This window comes from Cryptomeria japonica, chromosome 1 (genome assembly GCF_030272615.1).
Source record: "Cryptomeria japonica chromosome 1, Sugi_1.0, whole genome shotgun sequence".
NCBI lineage: Eukaryota > Viridiplantae > Streptophyta > Pinopsida > Cupressales > Cupressaceae > Cryptomeria > Cryptomeria japonica.
Genome location: NC_081405.1, coordinates 461,197,066 through 461,218,281, shown reverse-complemented (window position 1 = coordinate 461,218,281; position 21,216 = coordinate 461,197,066). Strand labels below are relative to the sequence as shown.

The following is a 21,216-nucleotide window of genomic DNA, read 5'->3' as shown; positions in this document are numbered from 1 at the left end:
GTCATTTGTATATTGCCCTAAGGTTGTGCACCTTAGTTCTGCAAGTCCTCTCATGAGAATTGAGTTCCAAAGGCATCATTGTAACAAATTATATTCATTTTGTGAGCGTGTTTGTCACCGTGGTTTTTCCTTGCTTAAGGTTTTCCACATAAATCCGTTGTTCATGTGTTTTTTGCTTTCATGATTTATTATTATTGTGATTATATAATTGTGCTTTGAAACTTTAAAAACAGCAAATTAAGTATTTTGAGGTCTGGACTGAACCCCCTTCTCAATCCTGTGGCGTGTTCAACGTATCTCACCATCTATCTCTCTACCCATCTTACCGCTCCATGTTCCTCTCTCTCTCTCTCTCTCTCTCTCTCTCTCTCTCTCTCTCTCTCTCACACATTATAATCTATCTCTCTCATCTCTTGTCCATATCCATGTCATCTATATCCATCTCTATCACTATCTTCCTCTCTCTATCTATATCACTATCTCCATCTCCTTACCTCACCTCTTTGTATCTCTCTTCCCCCCCCTCTATTTGTAAGAGTTGATTAGTGACTCTTCAACACCCCAGGAACCTTCCAAGACAAAAATAACTTTTACAAGAGAGAAAATGACAAGAATAGCTTGCTTGATTATGAATGCAAGAATGAACTTGAGCGGCCTTGCTTATAAAGGCAAGGTGAGAGGCAAGATTAAACAAGATGTTGACATGTGTCTTAATCCTATGTAATGAGACAACTGAAGTGATAAATATTAAATGCCTAAATAGCTAAAAGCAGTTGTAGAAAGATAAGATCATGTGACAACTAATCAATCTTCTAGAAGGACACCTAGGAACTAAATAAACTTAAGTCACGTGAATAAGTCCCCTACTAGGAACTAGCGAAAACACTAGGTACAAGACCTTTACTAGGTTCAAAACCTTATTCGCAACAACACAATCTTTCTCACTCTCTCTATTGAAAAAATAGCAAGAACCTACTGCTAATGGAACTTGATTATCTTCTTGATTCAATTTTTTTTTTGGTCATGTTTGAAAGAATGCATAGTTGATTTGAAGCTATCACTTCTCCATTAAGACCTATATTACACAAACAACATCATTTACTAAATGATCTATCACTTGACCTCAAATATTGACAAATTTTTCCAACTAATTAAGTTTAACACCTCTTCAACCTACACATTACACACCAAGGTAGACCCCAAGTATTACACAAATATTTCCAACCAATGAACTTTCTCACCTCTTCAACCTACATACCATGCACCAGGGTGTGCAATCGCTTCTATACTGATTTGTATGAATTGTATTCGTTTAGCCTTAAAACCCCTCGAGGAAAGCTTATTTTCTTCGGAAAAAATCCTTTGCTAAGAGGAAATATAACAGAGAACGTTGATGAAAGCGCGAAAGAGCAACTGAAACAGGCAAGGTAATCGTTGATGAAAGCGCGAAAGAGCAACTAAAACAGGCAAGGTAATGTAGCTTACCATCCATTTCCTCATTCTGGGCTTTGCTCTGGTCGAGTGAGCGTAATGTTTGCATTTGAATGTATGCCAGATGGAGGTTAAAGAGAAGGAACGCTACAACTATGACCCAAAATTGCAATGGGACCCACAAGTCACAGATTATTTTAACAAAATTTACGGCCAATCCCACTTCGATCGCATTTCTCACAGTTTGATGTAAGATCAATCTCCTAACACTTTCACTTCAACTCTGCTTCCATTTCTGTATTTCTTTGTTCTATTGATTTAATTTATTGCTTTCATATTCACTTGCTATGTAGAGGGCACAGTACTTGTGAAATTAGTTTGCCTAAAAACCCCTCAGTCCTACTCGAAAAATATCGTTGAAGCTACCAATATATTTAGTTCTCACTCTCACTCTGAAAAAAGTACTTTTGAATGTCAATTTACCAGTACGCTTAATACTTAACTTCGTTAAGTAAAAGCAGAGTTCATATACTCTGCAAGTTGCAACATGTTCCAGACTAACACCTTACAAAGGTTATTTTACATAACTGAATTCCACATGATTGAATGGTTCTGGCCCGATGGTAATTCTCGACATGTCCAGAAATCAGATTCATAGTACACCCCTTGTGCAAAGTTCCAACTGATGCCGCATAAGGTTATATCAATTCCAAGAGTGCAGTATGGACAGCGAAAGTTGGCCACAATTTATCACCCGCAGTGTTCTAGTAAAAATTCTAACGCCAGAAGATGGTTTAAGAACTCTTTATTGATCGGATTCACACCCTGCAATATTGCTAAACCAATAGGCAGCACAAATTGAAGCAAGTGCCAGTTAGAAATCTTAGGACAATTTCTATCACAGTGTGAGGGGGAACTGCATCTTGGAGTTATTTTTGCTGATTGATCTCTCTCAAGCTCTATTGTCTAGAATTGTCTATTCAGCAATCAGAAATGCACCTTTGACTTTTAATAATTAATCAAAAATAAAAAGATAATATTGTTCTATTTTTTAAATTGTTAAATAAATACAGGCAAAAGTACATTCCGATTGCTGAATAAATGTTTCCCTATTGTCGCAAGATTTTCTATTGAGTCCTTAATTTGATATTTTATAAAACGACAAAATTTTAAGGTAAATGTTTGTTTCAAATTGCTTTTAGAACTCTATAGATTGCTTCTGATCGGTGCCCTTATTTGTTGAGAAAATTAGTCTAATGTTGTGCAAACGCACATGAAATAAGAGAATATCTGCGTTTCTCTAAGTTTTAGGGGCGCAGGACATAGTTTTGGGGATGATGGGAGACAAGTAACATAGAAAAATTAATATTTGAATTTTAAGATAAAAATGTCTTAAAAAATTAAGAATAATTTTAACAAATTAAAAGAAGCTGAAATTAAAAAATTAAATACAGTTAGCTGAATTTGCGATGGCAAGCTATTGATTTGATCAAGCGTAATATGATTTTCATTTCATCGATCAAAAATACAAACTCATAAGTCAGAGCTGAGAATCACAATTATGAAGTACATTAAAATTCCAATACAAGAAGTGCATAGTTGCTCATCGACTACCTCAGGAATCAGAGTCAATAATCTGATGGAAACTTCAGGAACTCCTCTTTATCATTGGAACTATTGGATTCAACTACCACCTACAACTGGACCTCAACTAATCCTAGTCCTCATCACATTGATTCTTTGGTCTATACATCCTATAGTGCTACTCATTCTCCTTGTACCAAAGTGTCTTGTGATTGATGAGATGCAAGGTACTATCTAGAGAAACAAGCTTCTTTACTCTCTTAGAGGTGAGACTGTTTATCTTAATACAGTGGATAAACTGTGTTGACTAATACCTTTCAACACCAACAGGAACTAGAAATGTATGAGAGGAAGAAAATGTTCATAGCAATCTTTTTACCTCTTGAGCTCTTAAGGCCTTTGGGCGATCTCATTGTCAAACATTGCAAGGAGTGGGCTAAGACAGTTAGCATTATCATGTCAGATGGCTGGATGCACAGGAGAAATTATACCCATCAATTTTCTTGTGGCATTTGAGCGTGGCATTGTGTTCCTGAAAATCATGATTGTGTCAAATAGGGCTGAATCAATGCATGCACTTTTCACTCTATTTGATGAGGTGGTCATTGAGGTAGGGCCACAATTTGTGGTCTAATTTATTACAGATAATGTTGTTACTTGTTTGGTTGTTGGAAGGCTTTTGATGGAGAAGTATCCCGCTAAGTTTTGGAGCCACTTGCGGTGAATTGCCTCAATTTAATCCTAGAAGATATTGGGAAATGTATTTGTCCTTTACCTGAACTTTTGTGTCTTGGTTGCCAAGGTTCCCAGCATGAAAACCATAAATTCTTTCTTTTGCAGTTCATTCTTGGATACATCAACGTGCTTGGGCTTGGCTAGTGGTGTCTTGGAGAACGTTGTATTCCTTTGGAAGGGCTTCTTGGGCAGCATAGGAGGTGCTGTGCTTTTGATATTAAAGCTGTCCTTGGCTACTCAATCCTCCAAATCGAGAGCTCTTGTGATGGTCTCTTGTAGGGTGCTTGGATTGAAAGCCCTGATTAACCCTTTAAGGGGTTCAGCTAGTCCTTAGACAAACAATACTATGAGTCTCTTTTCTGTTACATCAGGCACCATCACAGCAAGTTTTTGAAACTCTGCTACGTAATCCTGTACTTTACTTTATTGTTTCAGATGTGCTAGATCCCTAAAATGGATTTCTAGATCCTTTCTATCAAATCTTTTAGTTAATCGCTGACTGAAATCCTCCATAGTAGTGATAAAATCATGCCCTTGAGTTATCATGCCATGGTACCACCATTCATGAGCTATACTTTCTAAATGCCAGGTAGCAAATTTTATAGCTTCTTCTTTGAACATTGGATTCAAGGAGAAATATGCATCTAATTTCTGCAAGCACAATCTTGCTGTTGTACTACCTGTCCCATCAAAGTTGGGGATTGTAATCTTCCCCAAAGAGTGTTGGATATCCTTCCTCTCAATATACCTCCTCCTCCTATGCCCACTTTTGGTTTTCAGTGCATAAAACTCTATAAAAGTCATATCATTGCGAATTGCAACACTCAAAGCATTGTATTCATCATGTAACTTGTCCATTTCATTGGCTTGATCAGACTGTTCTTCATCTATGACTTTTGTAAGAACTTGGCCCTAAAAGATTTGGTATTTATAGAAGCTTTGTCTCCCTGAGCAAAAGCTTTATCTCCATCAGAATTACTGCCTTCAGCCCTAGGCTTGTCAACACTTGGTTGCTCATTTAAGCCTCTCAATAACTGGTTCATTTCCCTCATTGTTTCAGACATATTATTATGGAACTCCTCAGTCCGTTTAAAGAATGCCCCAACAGGGTTATCTTCCTTGTCTCCCATTGCAGTTCCCTTCTTTTTCTCTTTTTGTTGATACCGTTGTTCCCTTTCACTCATCAATTTTTCCACAGGCTGGTAGGTCTACAGCTCTGATACTACTGAAAGATACCCGCTTGTATAACAATAAGAATTGAGATAAAAGCCCTAATATTAATAAGAAAAAGAGGGTTTTAATTCTACGCTGGAAATGATTTCTCAAAAAAACACAAGGAACAGCTTAATAATTTAGAATTCATTGATTATTCCATATGCATTGATTCATTACAATTTGGAAACAATAGACAAGCTCATTCTCTTATGTCATGATTCCAGCACATAGTTAATACAATATGGTGGAGATCTTTACATACTGTTTCCTTCCCATAGAGTTGCCTTCCTTGTTGGACTTCGGTCTAAAATGATATGCCTCTTAATTGCTTGCATTCCCAGGTGCAAGCTCTAAATGCCTAGAGATGATTTCTAGCAATATTCCATGATCACCTGATTAGCTCTGTTTGAAACTCACTGCTCTGATCGAATGATTATAGAAGACCTTCCTGGCAGCGAAATATGTCTTTACTGCTTTGGAGTGTATTACTATTCCCTTGTGGCGCTTCCTCCCAAGACTATGGATGATTTGTCTTTTGACTTTGCCTGTCGAAGACAAAGCAAAGGCAAACGATGTCTATCGCTCAACGGATCTATTGGCACCTTCTCTTCACACGGTTGTACCTGAACTCTCGATGACTCTGGCTTGATCCAACACTCTCAATCCTTCAGCTCGCAGCAGCCCTCCACCCTTTTGACTAATGATACTGGCAATGAACAAGGGAATTTTGTGATTAGAAGTAAGTGGACTAAATTTAGAATGCTCAGAAACAACTGGCAGACAAGCGTAGGATTGGTGTCCTACCTTGTCTTAGTTGTGAGGGGGTTGTCTCACAACTAGTTCATGCACAAAGGCAAACACAGGTTATCCAAGAATGTCAAAAGCCTTCAACCAGCTTCCTTAAATAGAGAACTTGAAGCATGCCAAACTATGGAGAGAAAACCGACCTCAAGTTGGCCATACAGAAAATAAATAAAAGTTTATTCATATTTATTTAACCATTGTTTGAAGGTCGACCTGTAAGAATCGTTAATATTGAAATTTATAGTAACTTCATTTATTTAAAATTTCAAACTTATGACATTAAAGGAAAACACAAAAGAAAAGAGCTTTAGTTAACACCGCGTGGCTAGCCGACCAGCCCCATCAAATCGGGCTCATCACATCATGACAGTTGAAGCAAAGCCTCTTCTGTCTCAACTCATCCTCGAATCACTAGGTGCACCACCAACTGGCCAAGAAAACTCATCAGCTGGTTTACTAAACTCTGGCCTTCCACTGCAGCAAATTTTTATGATAAGGATCTTTGTTGAAACTTGCTAGGAAATCTGGCCTGCGGTGTGGACAGCTCCGTGTTCCTTGCATGCTTAATAGCGTCCTGCAAAGATGGTGGATCAAAAGCTCTAACCTAACCTCTGAGAGGTTCAGACAAACCCTCTATGACCCAAGAAGTCAACCTCCTCTTGGTCACATCTGAAATCATCATTGACAACTGCTGAAACTCTGAAATGTATGCATCAAGTGTCCCAACCTATCTTGACTGAGCCAACTCTTTGGAGTGTGCCTTTGATTCCATGCGGTCAACCCACTCTTCAATGTAGTGCAAAGCTGATCATAAGAAACTATTGCACCATGACCTTGTGTACTAAACTGTGATACCGCCACTATTGTGCCGCTCCTTCAAGGTGAAGGGTAGCAAACTTGATGGCCTCAGTCTTCTTCATCTGATTTAGGGCGAGATAAGTATCCAACTTTTGAATCCAAGCTCTAGCTATACCCTTGGATGATCCATCAAAGCTTGGCAAAGATAGATGACCCAACCTTTTATGTAGCCCATAATGCTGCTTCCTCGATTCCTCTGATTCCACTTTGGCTTTATGCATTTGGTGACCTCCAGATAATATCTAAAAGAGGTAGCTGGGTGAAAATCTGTCCCCAAAGCTTGATACTTAGCCAAAATATCAACATCCTTATTGTTGTCCATGGATTCCTCTTGAATAGGCTTGTCTTCTTTTAGAAAGGTAGGCATGACAGGTCTAGATTGTGATGAACCTGAAGGTTTGCTAGTATAGTCTTCATTGTTCTGCAGCTTTGCTACTTTCTTCTCTCTTCACATGCACCACATCTCTTCCATTCATTGAGTTATGAGCCAATTGACTCAAATAAAGATTGATGTTTTGTAACTGTTTTAGCATTTCTGCAAACATTTGTTTTGTCTCATCTTCACCCGTTGTAGGTGTTTGATCATTGCCATCCATTACTCTTTTTATTTCAATGTTATGATCAAAGAAACGGGACTCGGATTCAGCTCGAACTCGGCGAGGCCGACTCGACTTGGGACTTGGATTTGGCAAAAAAAACTCGGCTCAGACTCGGCAAAGTGAAAAACTCTAGAAATTTAGAGATTTTTAAAGATTAAAAACTTGTTTCATGCACCCTTTATTAAATACACCTTAAAGACACAATAACATCATCAAATAGAAGCTAACTTGATTACATACACAAGTATACATCAATCACATAAGCATAAACACAAATTGTAGCTGAAGGAAATAATGAACATAGATATATAAATATTGTCAAATGTATACAATATTACAAAACTCATGGAATAAAAAATCCATGTCATCATATGATCAAATGTTCCATACAAATATCATAAGTAAAAACAACTACAAGCCTATGGCTCAGAAGAGCTTACATCCCCCCTATGAAGGCATCTAAGGTAGGTCCTGGATGATTCGGCAGCCATAGCCTCTACCCGTGACACCATGCCACCCTCACCAACATCAGGTAAATGGAAATCTGTCACTGTCTGCCTTTGGCTCTGTTGTCTCTGCTCGTGCTCTCTGCTCCTCCTCTGCCATGGCTACAGCCTCAGCCTCTGTAACTGCCTGGTTGACCCAATCAATGTCGTTGTCACAAAAGACAGGTTCTGTCTCAATGGTCCACTCAGCTTCTGTCATGGCCCCTCCTGATCATTATATATATATATATAAAACCTAAAAATAATAATCATTATTTATTAATTAATACAATATTTATCAACGAATGATTATTTGAAATTATTATTATTTTTAATTAATATTCATTTATCAATAATAATATCTTTGAAATATTTAAATTAATATTATATTAGATTGATTACAAACAAATATTACAATCGGCCATCATGTAATATTCATTGATGGTTCAAAAAGACAAGACCATTGAGTATTACTAATTACTGATGAACATTAGCGGACATCAACCACTTAGTTTCTACTTCGATATTGGAGTGCTAATGTACAACTACTATACAGTAATCACCATTGCCTAAACGTGATGATTAGCTAATGGAAGATAGCCACAGAAGAAAGTAACGCAACAGTAGTAACACGGGAGTTAGGAATTGATTCGTTGTGATATTGAAAACAGTTCCACTATATAAACAACAACGATTATATTAAGAAACATGCTTATCAAGAGAGCATCGATTCAATATAAGAAATGGTCTAAAACAGTTAAGACACCTAAATGGCAGTCGTTAATAGCTATGAGAATAGTGATTAGTATGGGCAACAATTACTTGCAAAAGGAGCGATTAAGGCATTAACCATTGTTTATGAAAAGAGACGATTAAGGAAGAGGTATATCGCTTCACATCCAAAGAATGCAGTCTTTCGGGTTTATAAGATATATATGGAGGATCAATCCAATTCTCAAGAAAATCATCAATTACTTTCTGATTCTTTTACAACCTTATTGGATCAAGGGAAGAAAAAAGAGAAAAGAAGATTAATTCAGAACTGTCATAAAGTTTACAGACAGCAACTTCCTTGTTATTGGTGGTATGCATGGGATGTGTTTAATAAGTATGTCTAATTTATGAAGCCCCGATAATATCTTTATTCCGAATTTGAATAATATTATTAACATAGACTGAAATGTGTACTATGTTAATACATAATTTCATGAGTGGCAGACTAGATCTGACACGTGTCAGTTCTTTTTACCATTACCAGCCATTGAATATATTAATAACTAATAATGTTTTTAGCAGTGGTAGTATTAATAATTTATATAATAGGTTATTAGCAAATACATAAATCATTGGTAATATTATTTAATTCATTTATTTGTTTATGTATATTTATATACTCAAATCAGAATTAGGAATAATATAAGGGTTATAAGCTACGTTACCCCAAGTTTCCGGGACGGCAATTTTTTTTGCCAAATTTGGGGACGGGGGGGGGACGGCAAAGGGGACGGCTATATAAAATATAGGGAAAATTTAAAATATATAGGAAAATTCTAAATGTTCATATGAAAACATGGATAAAGCATGCATCTATACATTATAGTCATATGAAAACATGGATATAGCATGTGTATGATACTATGAAAACATTTTAGAATGCAAATATCGAACATACAACATTATCAATAGACTCAATACTCAATATGCACTCATAATTCAGAATTTCAATTCATTCACATTGTCAATATGCATATCATAATATATATTAAAGAAATAACATACAAAATGCCCAAAGGCCACACTGCTGCCATATTGTTTCATTGTCAATTGCAATATGGAAATCAAAATAGTACTAAGTAAATACTAAAAAGCAAAGTATAATATTTATTATTTAATATTTTATTATTTAGTTTATTTTCTATTTATAAATTTTAAAATTTATAATATGAATTAATTTAAAATTATAAATATTTGATATGAATTAATAAATTTAATGTTGCCTTTTAATTTTTGATAGAGGGCCCATGTTAGAAAAATAATAAAATATAGATAGTCGTATTTTGATTTCATAACTATTCAAATTCAATAATAAAAAAATTGATAGTTGTTTTTAAATTTTTTCAATATAGAGGGCCCATGTTAGAAAAATTAAAAAAAAATTGAAAATAAGACTTTTTTTAAAAATATTTTTCCCAAGCTCTAGATGTGGGGGACATCTAGCCGTCCCCAATCCGTCCCCAGCCGTCCCCCCGTCCCGGGGACGTCCCCTCAAAATTCTGACAATTTGGGGATTGGGAGGGGGGACGTCCCCTAGCCGTCCCCAAGTCCCCGAAATGTCCCCGGGATTGGGACGGGGGTTTTCAGGTAGGGGACGCGTCCCCGGGTTTCGTAGGTTATAAGTATAGATATTGATATAATGATAGATTTTAATACAATAATGATAATTAATATAATATCTTTTAGAAACTACTGTGCAGTATAACGCACAGTCTAATACTTTGTGAAAATAAATAAACACACACACACACACACTCTCTCTCACTCACACACACACACACACACACACATATAGTAATTTGAATGAACAAATAAATTTGAGATTATAGATCAGATTGTATTATCAATTCAATATCAGGAAGAAGATTATGATAACACTGATTTGATGCATGTTAAGATAGATTTGTCTCCTACTCAAGTTAGTTTTAAGTCAAAAAGTATATTGAAATAGATTAGTTATGGTTAAAACATGCCTAGACCTAGTAGGGGACATTACAGCTTCAGGATCAACCTCCTCTAGAATGATAGGGGATAGGGGAGCTGTCATTTTGTGAACTCCTTTTCTGTTTGAGGCGGAGGTTGTAGTGAACAAAGACAAGATCGTTCAATTTCTCCATAGATAATCTATTACGCCTCTTGGAGTGTGTGCTCAAACATACTCCAATTGTGCTCACAACCAGATGCACTGCATGGTTGGCTCAAAATGTGAATGGCCAACTTCTGAATATTTGGTGTTTTTGGGCCAAAAAAGTTCCACTAATTATCTGAATTTGAAATGAAAAAAAAATAAAAATTAGTCTCTCTCGACTTTCATTTAACAATATATAATAAAATTACAATTATGCCTTGGAATGTATTTTTACCTGACATCATAGTTGTCCTACTTCCTTTGTAGATAGGATGAGAGAAGTTCTCCCCTTGAGCATTAGAAAACAACTGTATCTCTCTCATAAGTTCGGTAGTAGTACAACCAGTAGGTGCCATCCACTCTATGACTGAGTACACCCCACTAAGAACCTCCTCATCTGCCTTGAAAGGGGCTGAAATGGAATGCCGGATTAAGATAATATGCTGTTGGATGGATGGGCTTGTGAAGTTGGTTATGCCATCTCTTATCAATGATATCCCAAATGGGATGATACCTACTCTCATCTCCTGCATGCACGGATTTGATGGCCTCCTTGGCCCTATCTATGCCCTCATATATGTAGCCCATTGCAGGCTTTTCCTCATCCGCAATTCGCAGGAGAACCACCAAGGGCTTAACAAATTGCAAAATTGCAAATATTGTGTAATTTATAAAAATGAGCAAATAAGAGAAAATGATGAATACATTATAAAACAGAAACTTAAATTGTAGAATTTATAAAAAAATTACCTTCACAATCTCATCACAAGGGGTCCAGAAGCCTCCCTCATAAAAAATGCAATCTGCCATATCTATCCCTGCAACGGTAGCAACATATGATGAGGAAGCCCACTCCTCACCAACAATCATATGTCTCAAAGCCGCCTTGCATCGAAGCATGGATTGTAATGTAATGAAGTTAGTGGCAAATCTGGTTATTCTAGGACGAGCTAACTCCCTTTGCTCCATGTATTGCCTCATAAGAGCTAACACCCATGAATGATTATATACAAATTTGCAAACATTTCTTGCCCTTTCTACACATCTCTTAGTCCATGGGAGTTTCCCAATATTCTCCAACATGAGATCAATGCAATGGGCGACACATGGAGTCCAAACTATAGATGGGTGCCTCTCCAGCAAAAGTCTACCTGCAGCAACATAATTTGCTGCATTATCAGTGACTACCTGCACCATGTTCTCCTCATCCACGTTATGTATCACCTCCTCTATTTTCTCACATAGGTATGTGGAGTTTTTGTAGTGTGCGGAGGCATCAATGGACTTGATGAAAACAGTGCCCCTTGAAATTACGAATAAAGCAAGATCAATGATCATTCAATAAATCATTAAATAAAAATTCAAAAATAGTTAATGGCTAAATGAAATTAAAAATCAATCACCTGCGGAAGAAACAAGAAAATTAAGGAGAGTTCTATTTCTCCTATTTGTCCAACCATCAGTCAATGGTGCAACCTGTCCTACTCCATATTTGGCGTTGATCCTCGAATTCACCCTTCACATCACGCACTAAATTTGACAAAATTGGTCCCCTTAAATTAGATTCAGAAGGGGCTTTGAACCCCGCCCCACATATGGTAACGACATCAACCATTTCCCGCCAATAAGGAGACCTGTCACAAATAAATTAAATGAGATAAGTTAAGTTTGTACTATGTACAAGTTTACAACAAAAAATCAAACAAAGAATCAAACTATAAATATTAAAACAATCAAACAAAGAATCAAAGTATAAATATTAAAACAATCAAACAAAAAATGTTCACCTGGCTGCAAAGAATGGAATAGAGCAGTAGACTCCAAACGTGCTGATTGCCAATTTAGCGGCCTCATGGACCTCCTTGTTCCAACCCATGCTCTCAAGTGATAGTTGGGAGCCAGGAGTAGTGTAAGGTTCACAGTAGGAATCCAACCTAGATTTACGAATTCTAGGACCAATGCTAACATTCCCACTACCATTGGCAGTGCTAGGATCATGAGCACTAGTAGAAGCAAAGCCAAATCACTAGCATTGGGACGATATGGAGGCATGGAAGAAGGCCCTCCAACACAACCAATGGCCGCCAAATCCTCCTTTTGCTTCTTCACCGTTTCCTTCTTTCCTTCAAGTGCTTCAACTGCCACATAGCACTCACGTGTAGCCTCAACAATTGCTAATGTGCATGGTTTGGCATCATGGTCACGTACGCCAGCAAGATGGTATTTTAATCTTTATATGCCTCCATGGAATATTGTTTTGCAATATTTACACTTTGTCTGTTCTTTTTTTTTTTGCCTAGGAAAATCTTCATGATATTTCCAAGCAGGGTCCTTTCTAATTGGGGGTCTAGAAGTAGGTATTGTATGATTGTAATGTGAAAATTGAGGCAAATAAAAAAGTCAAGGTTGCTGCAATAAGACATTATTACAAATACAAAAAAAAATAATATTTGAGAATTTGTGCATTGTCATAAATTAATATAAAAAAAATTGTACATTTTTTTCAAAAAACTAATGTAGGTACTAATGTAGGGTTTGTAAATTTTTTTAAAAAGAAATGTAGGGTTTGATCAAAATTTCAAACCCTACTTTAATTTTAAAGAAATTTACAAACCCTACCTACATTAGATTTTGGAAGAAAATGTAAAACTTTCAAATGAAATGAATAGAAAATGAAATTTTTGCTTACAAGAAAAAAAAAAACTCAAAATATCAATCTTAGCTCTTACAACAAGCTTGTAATGAGATGCAAACTCTTCCTTTCCAACTCTTGATGCACCAAATGAAAGTATAATGCAGCCCAATGTGATTTATGGATGAAATCTTGAGCTTCCTCCTTGCTGGTTTTCCTTCAATGAACCCTTGTTTCTCTTCAGAACTCACCTTTCTCCTCCTATTTTTCCAAATGAATGAAATGAAGTTCACTTTTAGGCTCAAAGCATAATATAAACAAAAAAAATCAATTCAAAACATATTAGAAGCTGTGTTTTTTTAAACTTAAAATTACATGCCACCGACCGAGTTTGGGAGTCGGGACTCGGCCAAAATCGGCGAGTCCGAGTTTGGGCGATTTTGGGTCCCAGACTCGTCTGAGTCTGAGCCCGAGCCCGAGCCCCCTGGACTCGCCAAGGCTGTCTTGACTCGGAAATAGCCCAAACTCGGCGATTTCTGGCAATTCCCGTTTCTCTGGTTATGACCACCATTTCTATGCATACAGTCAACCTAGATAGGCTGCCAAGACTTGCAGCTCTGGTACCACTATAATATCCCCAAATAAGGATAATGGAAAAACAACAATGTCTCCAAAAATATTCAATACAAAATTTCTGAAATTTTATTTGCAAATAGACAAACCTTCAACAAACTCAGATCTGTACCTAGAATATTTTTCTGTGAATTTATAGAAATTTCTGAATGTCAAAATGTTACAGAAAACACACTAAAATGGCCCTGAAATTCTAGAAACAGCTTACATTATTTTTCTGAGATGAAAGTAATCAGCAGTGTGCAGGTTAATTCCCAAATACCTTAGAAAATGTCTTCAAAACCCTAGCCAGCCTTGCCAAAACCCTCAAAAATCAGCGTTAGCTTTCACCAAGGACACACTTTTCCTTGGTGATGTTAGCTTCAATGATGCTCAAGAACATGCAGAAATAATGCTGTAGGTTGTTCAAATCTGATTTTGATTCCTCTGAATGACTCCTCCAAAACTTGATAAGAATAGGCAGCTCTGAAAATGATGCGCTAGGGCATCACAGACCAAAGCCCTTCCACCGAAACACACCCTACTGACTAGGGGGAGCCCGCATGTCTCTCAGAAACCAAGGTTACTCAAGGGTTTCACACCTCAAGCCGAGAGATTGCAGCAGCAACAGAGAAAAGTATGATCACATAATGAGCTCCAAGAGAACCCTAATATATTATATAATGACTCCCAAAAGAGTGATTTAATCTCAACTGTAGATTCATTGCAAGCTCAAACCAATGCTCCAAATAAAACCCTAAAAAATGTGCCAATAGGCTCCTTATTTTTCAACGCGCCCATGACCTTTTTGGTACATGTTTAATAAAAATCACATAAAGTACAGGTCTCTTAAGTCATGAAACTCAAAAGGGGGAAATATTAAGTCTTTAGGCTAAGAGTCACTTAAGTTGCATAAAAAGACGTGCCCACAACTTAAAATCACTTAAGTTGTATAAAAAGACATTCTCACATCTTAAGAATAGAATAGAGAACAAGCTAAAGACTCAAACAAATACCCAATGATGCTCTTAGTCCTCTTCCTCTTGGGCAATTCAAAGAAATGACATCCAATGCATAGTTAAGCCTCATGGCTTGAGTTGGGGACATTATAGGTTCATGAGAAGAATAGAGTTAAACATGTGGTTTTGGCAGTGACTAGATTGCTCACTAGTTGCAGCAGGGGATGACAGTTGCATTTGTATCTTGGCAGTTACAAAACTGCCATGGTGGTTGTGGACGTGTCCTGGCAATTGCAGAAATACCATGGTTGTTTTTCTGGAAGTGGTAGTTTTGCCAAGTTGTATATGGCTGTTTTTCCAAAAGGAGATGAACAGTCAGTTTTTTGGTGACAAAATATTCTTTCTTCCAATTCTTGTGTTTTGGGCTTTTTATTTTGAGCCTAAACTAAATCTAACAAATAAAACCTAACCTGAAGGGTCATTGTAGGCGATTCTAGTTTTCTTTCAAGTCAGATTTTTGAGTGATTGGTGCATAGGGAGTTGAGTCAGTAGAGAGGTGTGCATTTGAACAAGTTACAGAGCTGTGCAAGTGTTAGGATACTGTGCAGTGAGAATTTGGTCTCTTGTAAGGCCTCAAGAAGTCAATAAATTTTTAATGTATCAGAGGTAGTGGCAAGAAAAGGAAAAGTGGCTTACTCTTTTAGAGTTTCTTCCCTCTTGGGTTCTCCTAGGTAAATCTTCTGTGTTATGCTTTGTTTTGTGTTTGTCTCTTTTGTTGTTCGAGTCTTGTGCACAACTATCTCCATTCATCTAAACACTTGTGACAACTTATTTCAAGGCTTTTAATGACTGATTTTTTAATCAGTGTTAAAAACAGCAAGTTTCTCAACCAATAGATAATTTGAACCATTAATCCCCATGTTGGTGAATTAATTATGAAATATCTGTACTAATTATGGATTATCTTGTTGCAAGATAAATCTGTAATTTACTAATTACTCAATATCATATCCTTGGTCATTTCTCATACTTTTTACTGAATAAGCATCTGTTCTCCTTGAAATCAGCAAGCTTGGTTCTATTACCAGCATGCTGCCATGTTATATTTGTTTCCTGACAGACAAACAGTTCTGGTTTAGTACATAAATATTTGTTTCTGCCTTATGAGAGTGACATGGTAATCTGCCCTTTTTCTTCTTTTGGCAGGAGGCCATCATTATACTCTTGCATTCGGATGAATGTTCTTAAAACAAAATGCGAGGAAATTCTTCATAAGTTGTCATCGCTTCTGCATGAGACTGGATTTAGCGAAGATGATGAAATGAAATCTCTTCATCGAAAAGTAACTGCAGATTCAGGCAAATCTAATGACTCAAGAATGATGCAAAAGCCCCATGGCATCTTTCAATGCTTAAATGCAAAAGAAAATATGCAGCTCAATTTGGAGGCTTCTGGATCAGCCACCATTAGCTCCCTCAGTGGAGTGTCAGTATTAGAATGTCCCCATGACAAAGTAGATGATGAAGATCTATTGTGTTGCAAACTACCAGGCATGGAATATGTTGTCATTGTTCATGGTTCTGGGCCATTCAAAATAAAGTATGATGTTGAATGCAGTAAACCAATTAAAGAAGTGATTGTAAGTCGCAAATGTGCCGAAGCTGTGTTGCGCGGTGCTGATGTATGGGGTTTCCTCTAAATCCTAACAATCTTAGCTGCATTTTTCTGCGTGATTCTTGTCTGTTTTTTTCTAGTTTTCTGCATCTTGTGCCCTGAGTTGTTTTATATTGATGGCTATGGTTAACATCTGTTACCTGTTGATGTAATGATGTTAAGCTCCAATGGTTCATATCTGTTCTTACTTAAGTGACTATACAATGTGACTAAATCCAAGCTACCTTTTGTGAGAACAATATTATATTTGCCTTTTGTCAATGGATACATCATATCAACTTCATCAGATTTTTCGAAATTTTTATGAATTTAATGCACTTTGATTAAATATTACTGGCAGATATGCAATGAATTAGTAACTAGAGATGAGGACAAGAACATAAAGTAATGTAAACATGAATAATAAAAATATATTTTTTTGATATCTAGCCACTCTCTTGGAAGTTAACAATACTAAAATATAGTGAAGATGGTAATAAATTACTTCACTCTTTTATTTGTAATCGATTGACTTGATTCTTGCTTACATGATACACATGAGATGTTAATGTATTAGTAGCTCCAGGAGTATTCATTATTTCCTGCGTTGGTTGTGTATTCATCTTGTTGTTATTGTGCCTCACCGCTCTCCTCAGTTCGTCAATTTTGCTCGAACATTTTGAGCTCTGTATTTCACCACTTTAAGTATGCTGGAAGTGTATCGATTCTTTATCATAACTGTCACCACACAATTATGGGTGACTTGTGTCTCCTGCGGTTCGTCTTCTATTTGTATTCCATCCAAAAGATATTCATTCGTCTATGTGGCTTTCGTCGGTGAGAGATTCATGTGTGTCATCATCTATGTGGCTGTTGTCGGTGCGGGAGTATGTTACGGTTTGCATTGTAACTGCCATCGGATTTATTACGTGATGATTCTTTGACTTCCTCTGTCTTGTATTTTCCGTGCCATGTCTATTCCGTGTGTAGTCTTGTGGATGTTTTTAGATTGGAGGCGTAAAGTTCTAAAGTGATACTCTTTTGATTATTTCATCTGTGTCCAGTCGCGTGAAGAGATTTCTCAGTATATTCTTCGGCGCTCCAGTATACTTTCTTGAGCGATCTTCTTCAGCATTTGAGTATATTATTCAGCATTCAAGTATCTTCTATTGGTGTTCGATTGGAGTATGATTATTTCTTAATGCAGAAGGATTAAGTGCTAGTCGTAAAAACTTCTGTTTTCTCTGAGTTGTAATCAGCTTATTCAATGATTGTTAAGTGCTAACAATCCTGTTTAGTTCATTGCTTATTTAAGCTTGAGAGCATTGTATCAGACTTGGGCCTTCAATAAAGATTAAGTTTTTTTTTGTGTGGCTGGGTTTTTCACCCTCAGGTGGAGGGTTTTCCCAGGATAAATTCTTGTGTTTCAAATTTCGGAGTTTTTATCTTTCTGGTTCTATTTTTAACACGAGATTTGTACTAATTCTTTTTTCAATAATAACATTCTACATTCACTTACATAAATTTATTTGATTAAAATACTTTACAATTGTTTAAGATATTTTCATGGTATTGGTCAACTTGTAGTGGTCTTTGTCTTAAATTTAACTAACAATGGTGGATACATCTGTAGGAGCGTCTAGCTTAGTCATGTTTCATTTTTCCAATTAGATAATTTGAATAAATTTGGGCTATTTGAAAGGATTTAATATGAGTGCTTATAGTTTAGTTTATGCTAGTAAATGAGGTAGTTTTCTAGATATGTGTATGTATGCTCAACTAAAGGGAATCTACTTGACGTCACATATGTGCATCGTCTTAATTGCAATGCCTCGACAGTAGTTTTGCTGAGCTTCTTAGATTTTTATCCAAGAATAAGTTACCCTTTCTAATGTTTCACTTTGGAAGTTTTTCGAAGCTAAGGAACACGTTAAAGCTTCCAGAAAACTCTTTGAATATTTGAAGGGACATTTCCAGATTTGAAAACTTTTGGAGAGAGTTTCCTTATATTACTCAACATTTATTCATAACCAGGAAACTATTTTGGGTTTGGTTGTGATTATATATTTCATCCTTTTCATTTGTTACAAGTGCATCTACATAGATCTCCTGTAAATAAAGAGAACAGGCAAAAACATACAAAAGGATTAAATTGTCCATATTTCAGAGTTTAACAAAGATGTGTGTTTGGGTGTGCACAGATAGAATGATAAGTTGATAGATAAGGATTGATATGTCAATATATAATTTATTGTATTTTTCTCTATATTAGGACACAAACATAAATGCAGACACTACAGGCATTTGTGGGTGATGTGGGTTGTTTCACTTTCACCTTCATTAACTTCTCAAACATGTAGTCTTCAGAAGTTGAAATGCATATGCATGTAAGTTTGGGTGGTGCAAGAAGATGCAGAATGGGAGGGGATGCAGGCAGTTAGAGTGGGCGGGTTGGGTGAGAAAATGTTGGTAATGGCAAGGGTAGAGTGTGTGGGGCTTCATTTTTTCTTAACATAAATTGCAATCTTCAGAAGTTGATATGCTTTTAAATGTCTACATGAATTTGAGCTCTAGAAAATAGCATTTAGGAATGTATTATATTATATATCTTCATTCTCAACATTTACTGATGATAACATGATTATTAGAGTTTGTTTTTCATGTAATGACATAGATGTAATAACCCACCAATTGTTTTTTGTTTATCAATATAGAAAATGCAAATACAAGTTTGTTCACTTTCTGATCACCAAGTTCCCAGTGTGGGCAAGGTGAGAGCATATGATGTTTTGGACAACACACACTCTATCTAGATGAACACATTGTTGAAATGTAAAGACGACAAGACAGCCAAACCATGCAGGCAATAGAGCCGACCCAAATCAACACCTCTAATGGACAAGCATGTGTAAAGAATGTAGAGGCCACTGGTAGATTACAGTGAAGTCTGATCAAACCAAAATGACTGTTTACTTGAGGATCCTATCAATGTCAAAATGGGCTTGAAATGCAAAGGGATCTAGCAGTGAATCATTCAAAACCTTTAATGATAAATGCATTGACCGGCGGTATACCATTCAATTTACAAAATCTTGAACATGAAATGCACAACTCTTTGGTGGTTCTACCATCCAATGTTACAATAATATGAGCATGGAATGCATTAAGTACAACCGAGAATGATATTGATAAAAGAAGCTAGCTACACTCTAATAATGTTATTTAAACAATGAACACTCTGCTGCATATACATAAGTTAGTCCATAAAATCATAGGTTGATGTTATACCATTCATGTGGACTCAATAAACTGAAGTGCACTACCAAAGTGGGCTGAAGGATGATGCAGAATGCTGATTACTCAAACCTGTCATATTAGAGTCTTAGACTGTTTGGGTCTGAAAATGCCTTCAATCCACCATGCTTAATACCCCAAACAATTGTATAACTACCCTTTAACTGTAAAATAACAACGACATTGCTGTATGGCCCAGAGTGCAAAGAAAAATATTTCCAAATTGACTTTGATTATTGCTGTGGCAAACAATGTAGCGTGAAATAAGGAAGTACAACCCTCTTAAAGCTCCAAAAATCACTTCTAAATTCAAGCCTGAACTGAGACAGTTAACATAAATAAACTTGCATACCAAAATCTCTCAAAACACATAAAAAATATCCATTATCAATACAAATTGTGAAAACTTAGCATTCAACACAATGGTGATTTTGAAATATTCCTTCTTAAACTTTTCCACAATTCTTGAAAGATATTTTCTGTTGTGTTTTCAGTTTTTTTTTTTTTTCGTTTCCAAATTTTCGCACAAATTTAAATTTTTTCCTTATTCCTTATAATTCCTTCGCTGTCCTCATAGAAATGTATGCAATGCTCCTTTTCTAAAATAGGTTTTAATGATAAATAATAATAATAAAATTAAAATATAAATAAATAAATAAATAAACAAACAAATAAATAAATAGATAAATAAATAAACAAACAAACAAATAAATAAATAAATAAATAAATAATTATAATATAATATAATTACAAGTTAACTAAGTTTAATGAAAGGTCAAGAGGTATGCCATGACGAGTTATGACTCCCTCAAACATGAGATATAAAAGGGGGAAGAATTCATTGGAGAAAAGGATAAGGGGGGAGGGAGAAAAAGAGTGGAGCATAGGAATTAAGGAAAGATAAATGGAAGAAGGAATGGGAAGGAAATGACTCTCTCAAAAGGGCAGAAATGATGAAGGATTATGATTCTTTCGAAGGGTGATAAATATGAAACGTTGTGACTCTTTTCAAGAGCGATAATTATGAAAGATTGTGACCCTTGCAAAGGGCAGACATGATGAAGAGGTGTGACTCTCTCTCACATTGAAACTTATAAAGGGGAGAAGGTTTCATTTGAGGAGGACATTTAAGGGAGAGCAATTTGGGAAATGATTTATTGTTCTCAAAGGTAGCAATGAAGGGTGGTGACTAGTCTTATGAAAGGTGGTGACCCTTTCACCAATGAAGTATAAAAGAGATCATTCCAAATCATTCAAGGATCACCTATCAATCATCATTCCAATCAAGAAAATAATCAATCAACAAATCATTCTATCAGATCAGCATTCATTCAATCACCATTCTCCAATATATCAAACTGGCATGTCATTACATTATCACTCACCAATACCTCAAATCATACAATCAAAGGAATTCATTCAATTGATCTGACTCTGGATATATTGGATAAGG

The 21,216-nt window shown here is 36.2% G+C and overlaps 1 protein-coding gene across 3 annotated transcripts in view; it reads left to right on the top strand.

Annotated features, from left to right (window-relative positions):
- Nucleotides 1-1,221: 1,221 nt before the first annotated feature.
- The window catches only part of LOC131064233 (rRNA (cytosine-C(5))-methyltransferase NOP2C), a 185,975-nt gene continuing 165,980 nt past the window's right edge, over nucleotides 1,222-21,216 (top strand). The window contains exons 1-3 of one of the 3 annotated variants that reach the window (XM_057998335.2): nucleotides 1,222-1,466; nucleotides 1,556-1,680; nucleotides 16,023-16,497. In XM_057998335.2, the coding sequence (XP_057854318.2) occupies nucleotides 1,556-1,680; nucleotides 16,023-16,497 (600 nt within the window). In that variant the 5' untranslated portion in view covers nucleotides 1,222-1,466. Of the gene's footprint in view, nucleotides 1,472-1,555; nucleotides 1,681-16,022; nucleotides 16,498-21,216 lie in introns of all 3 variants that reach the window. The other 2 variants (XM_057998343.2, XM_057998333.2) reach the window with 2 other exon arrangements.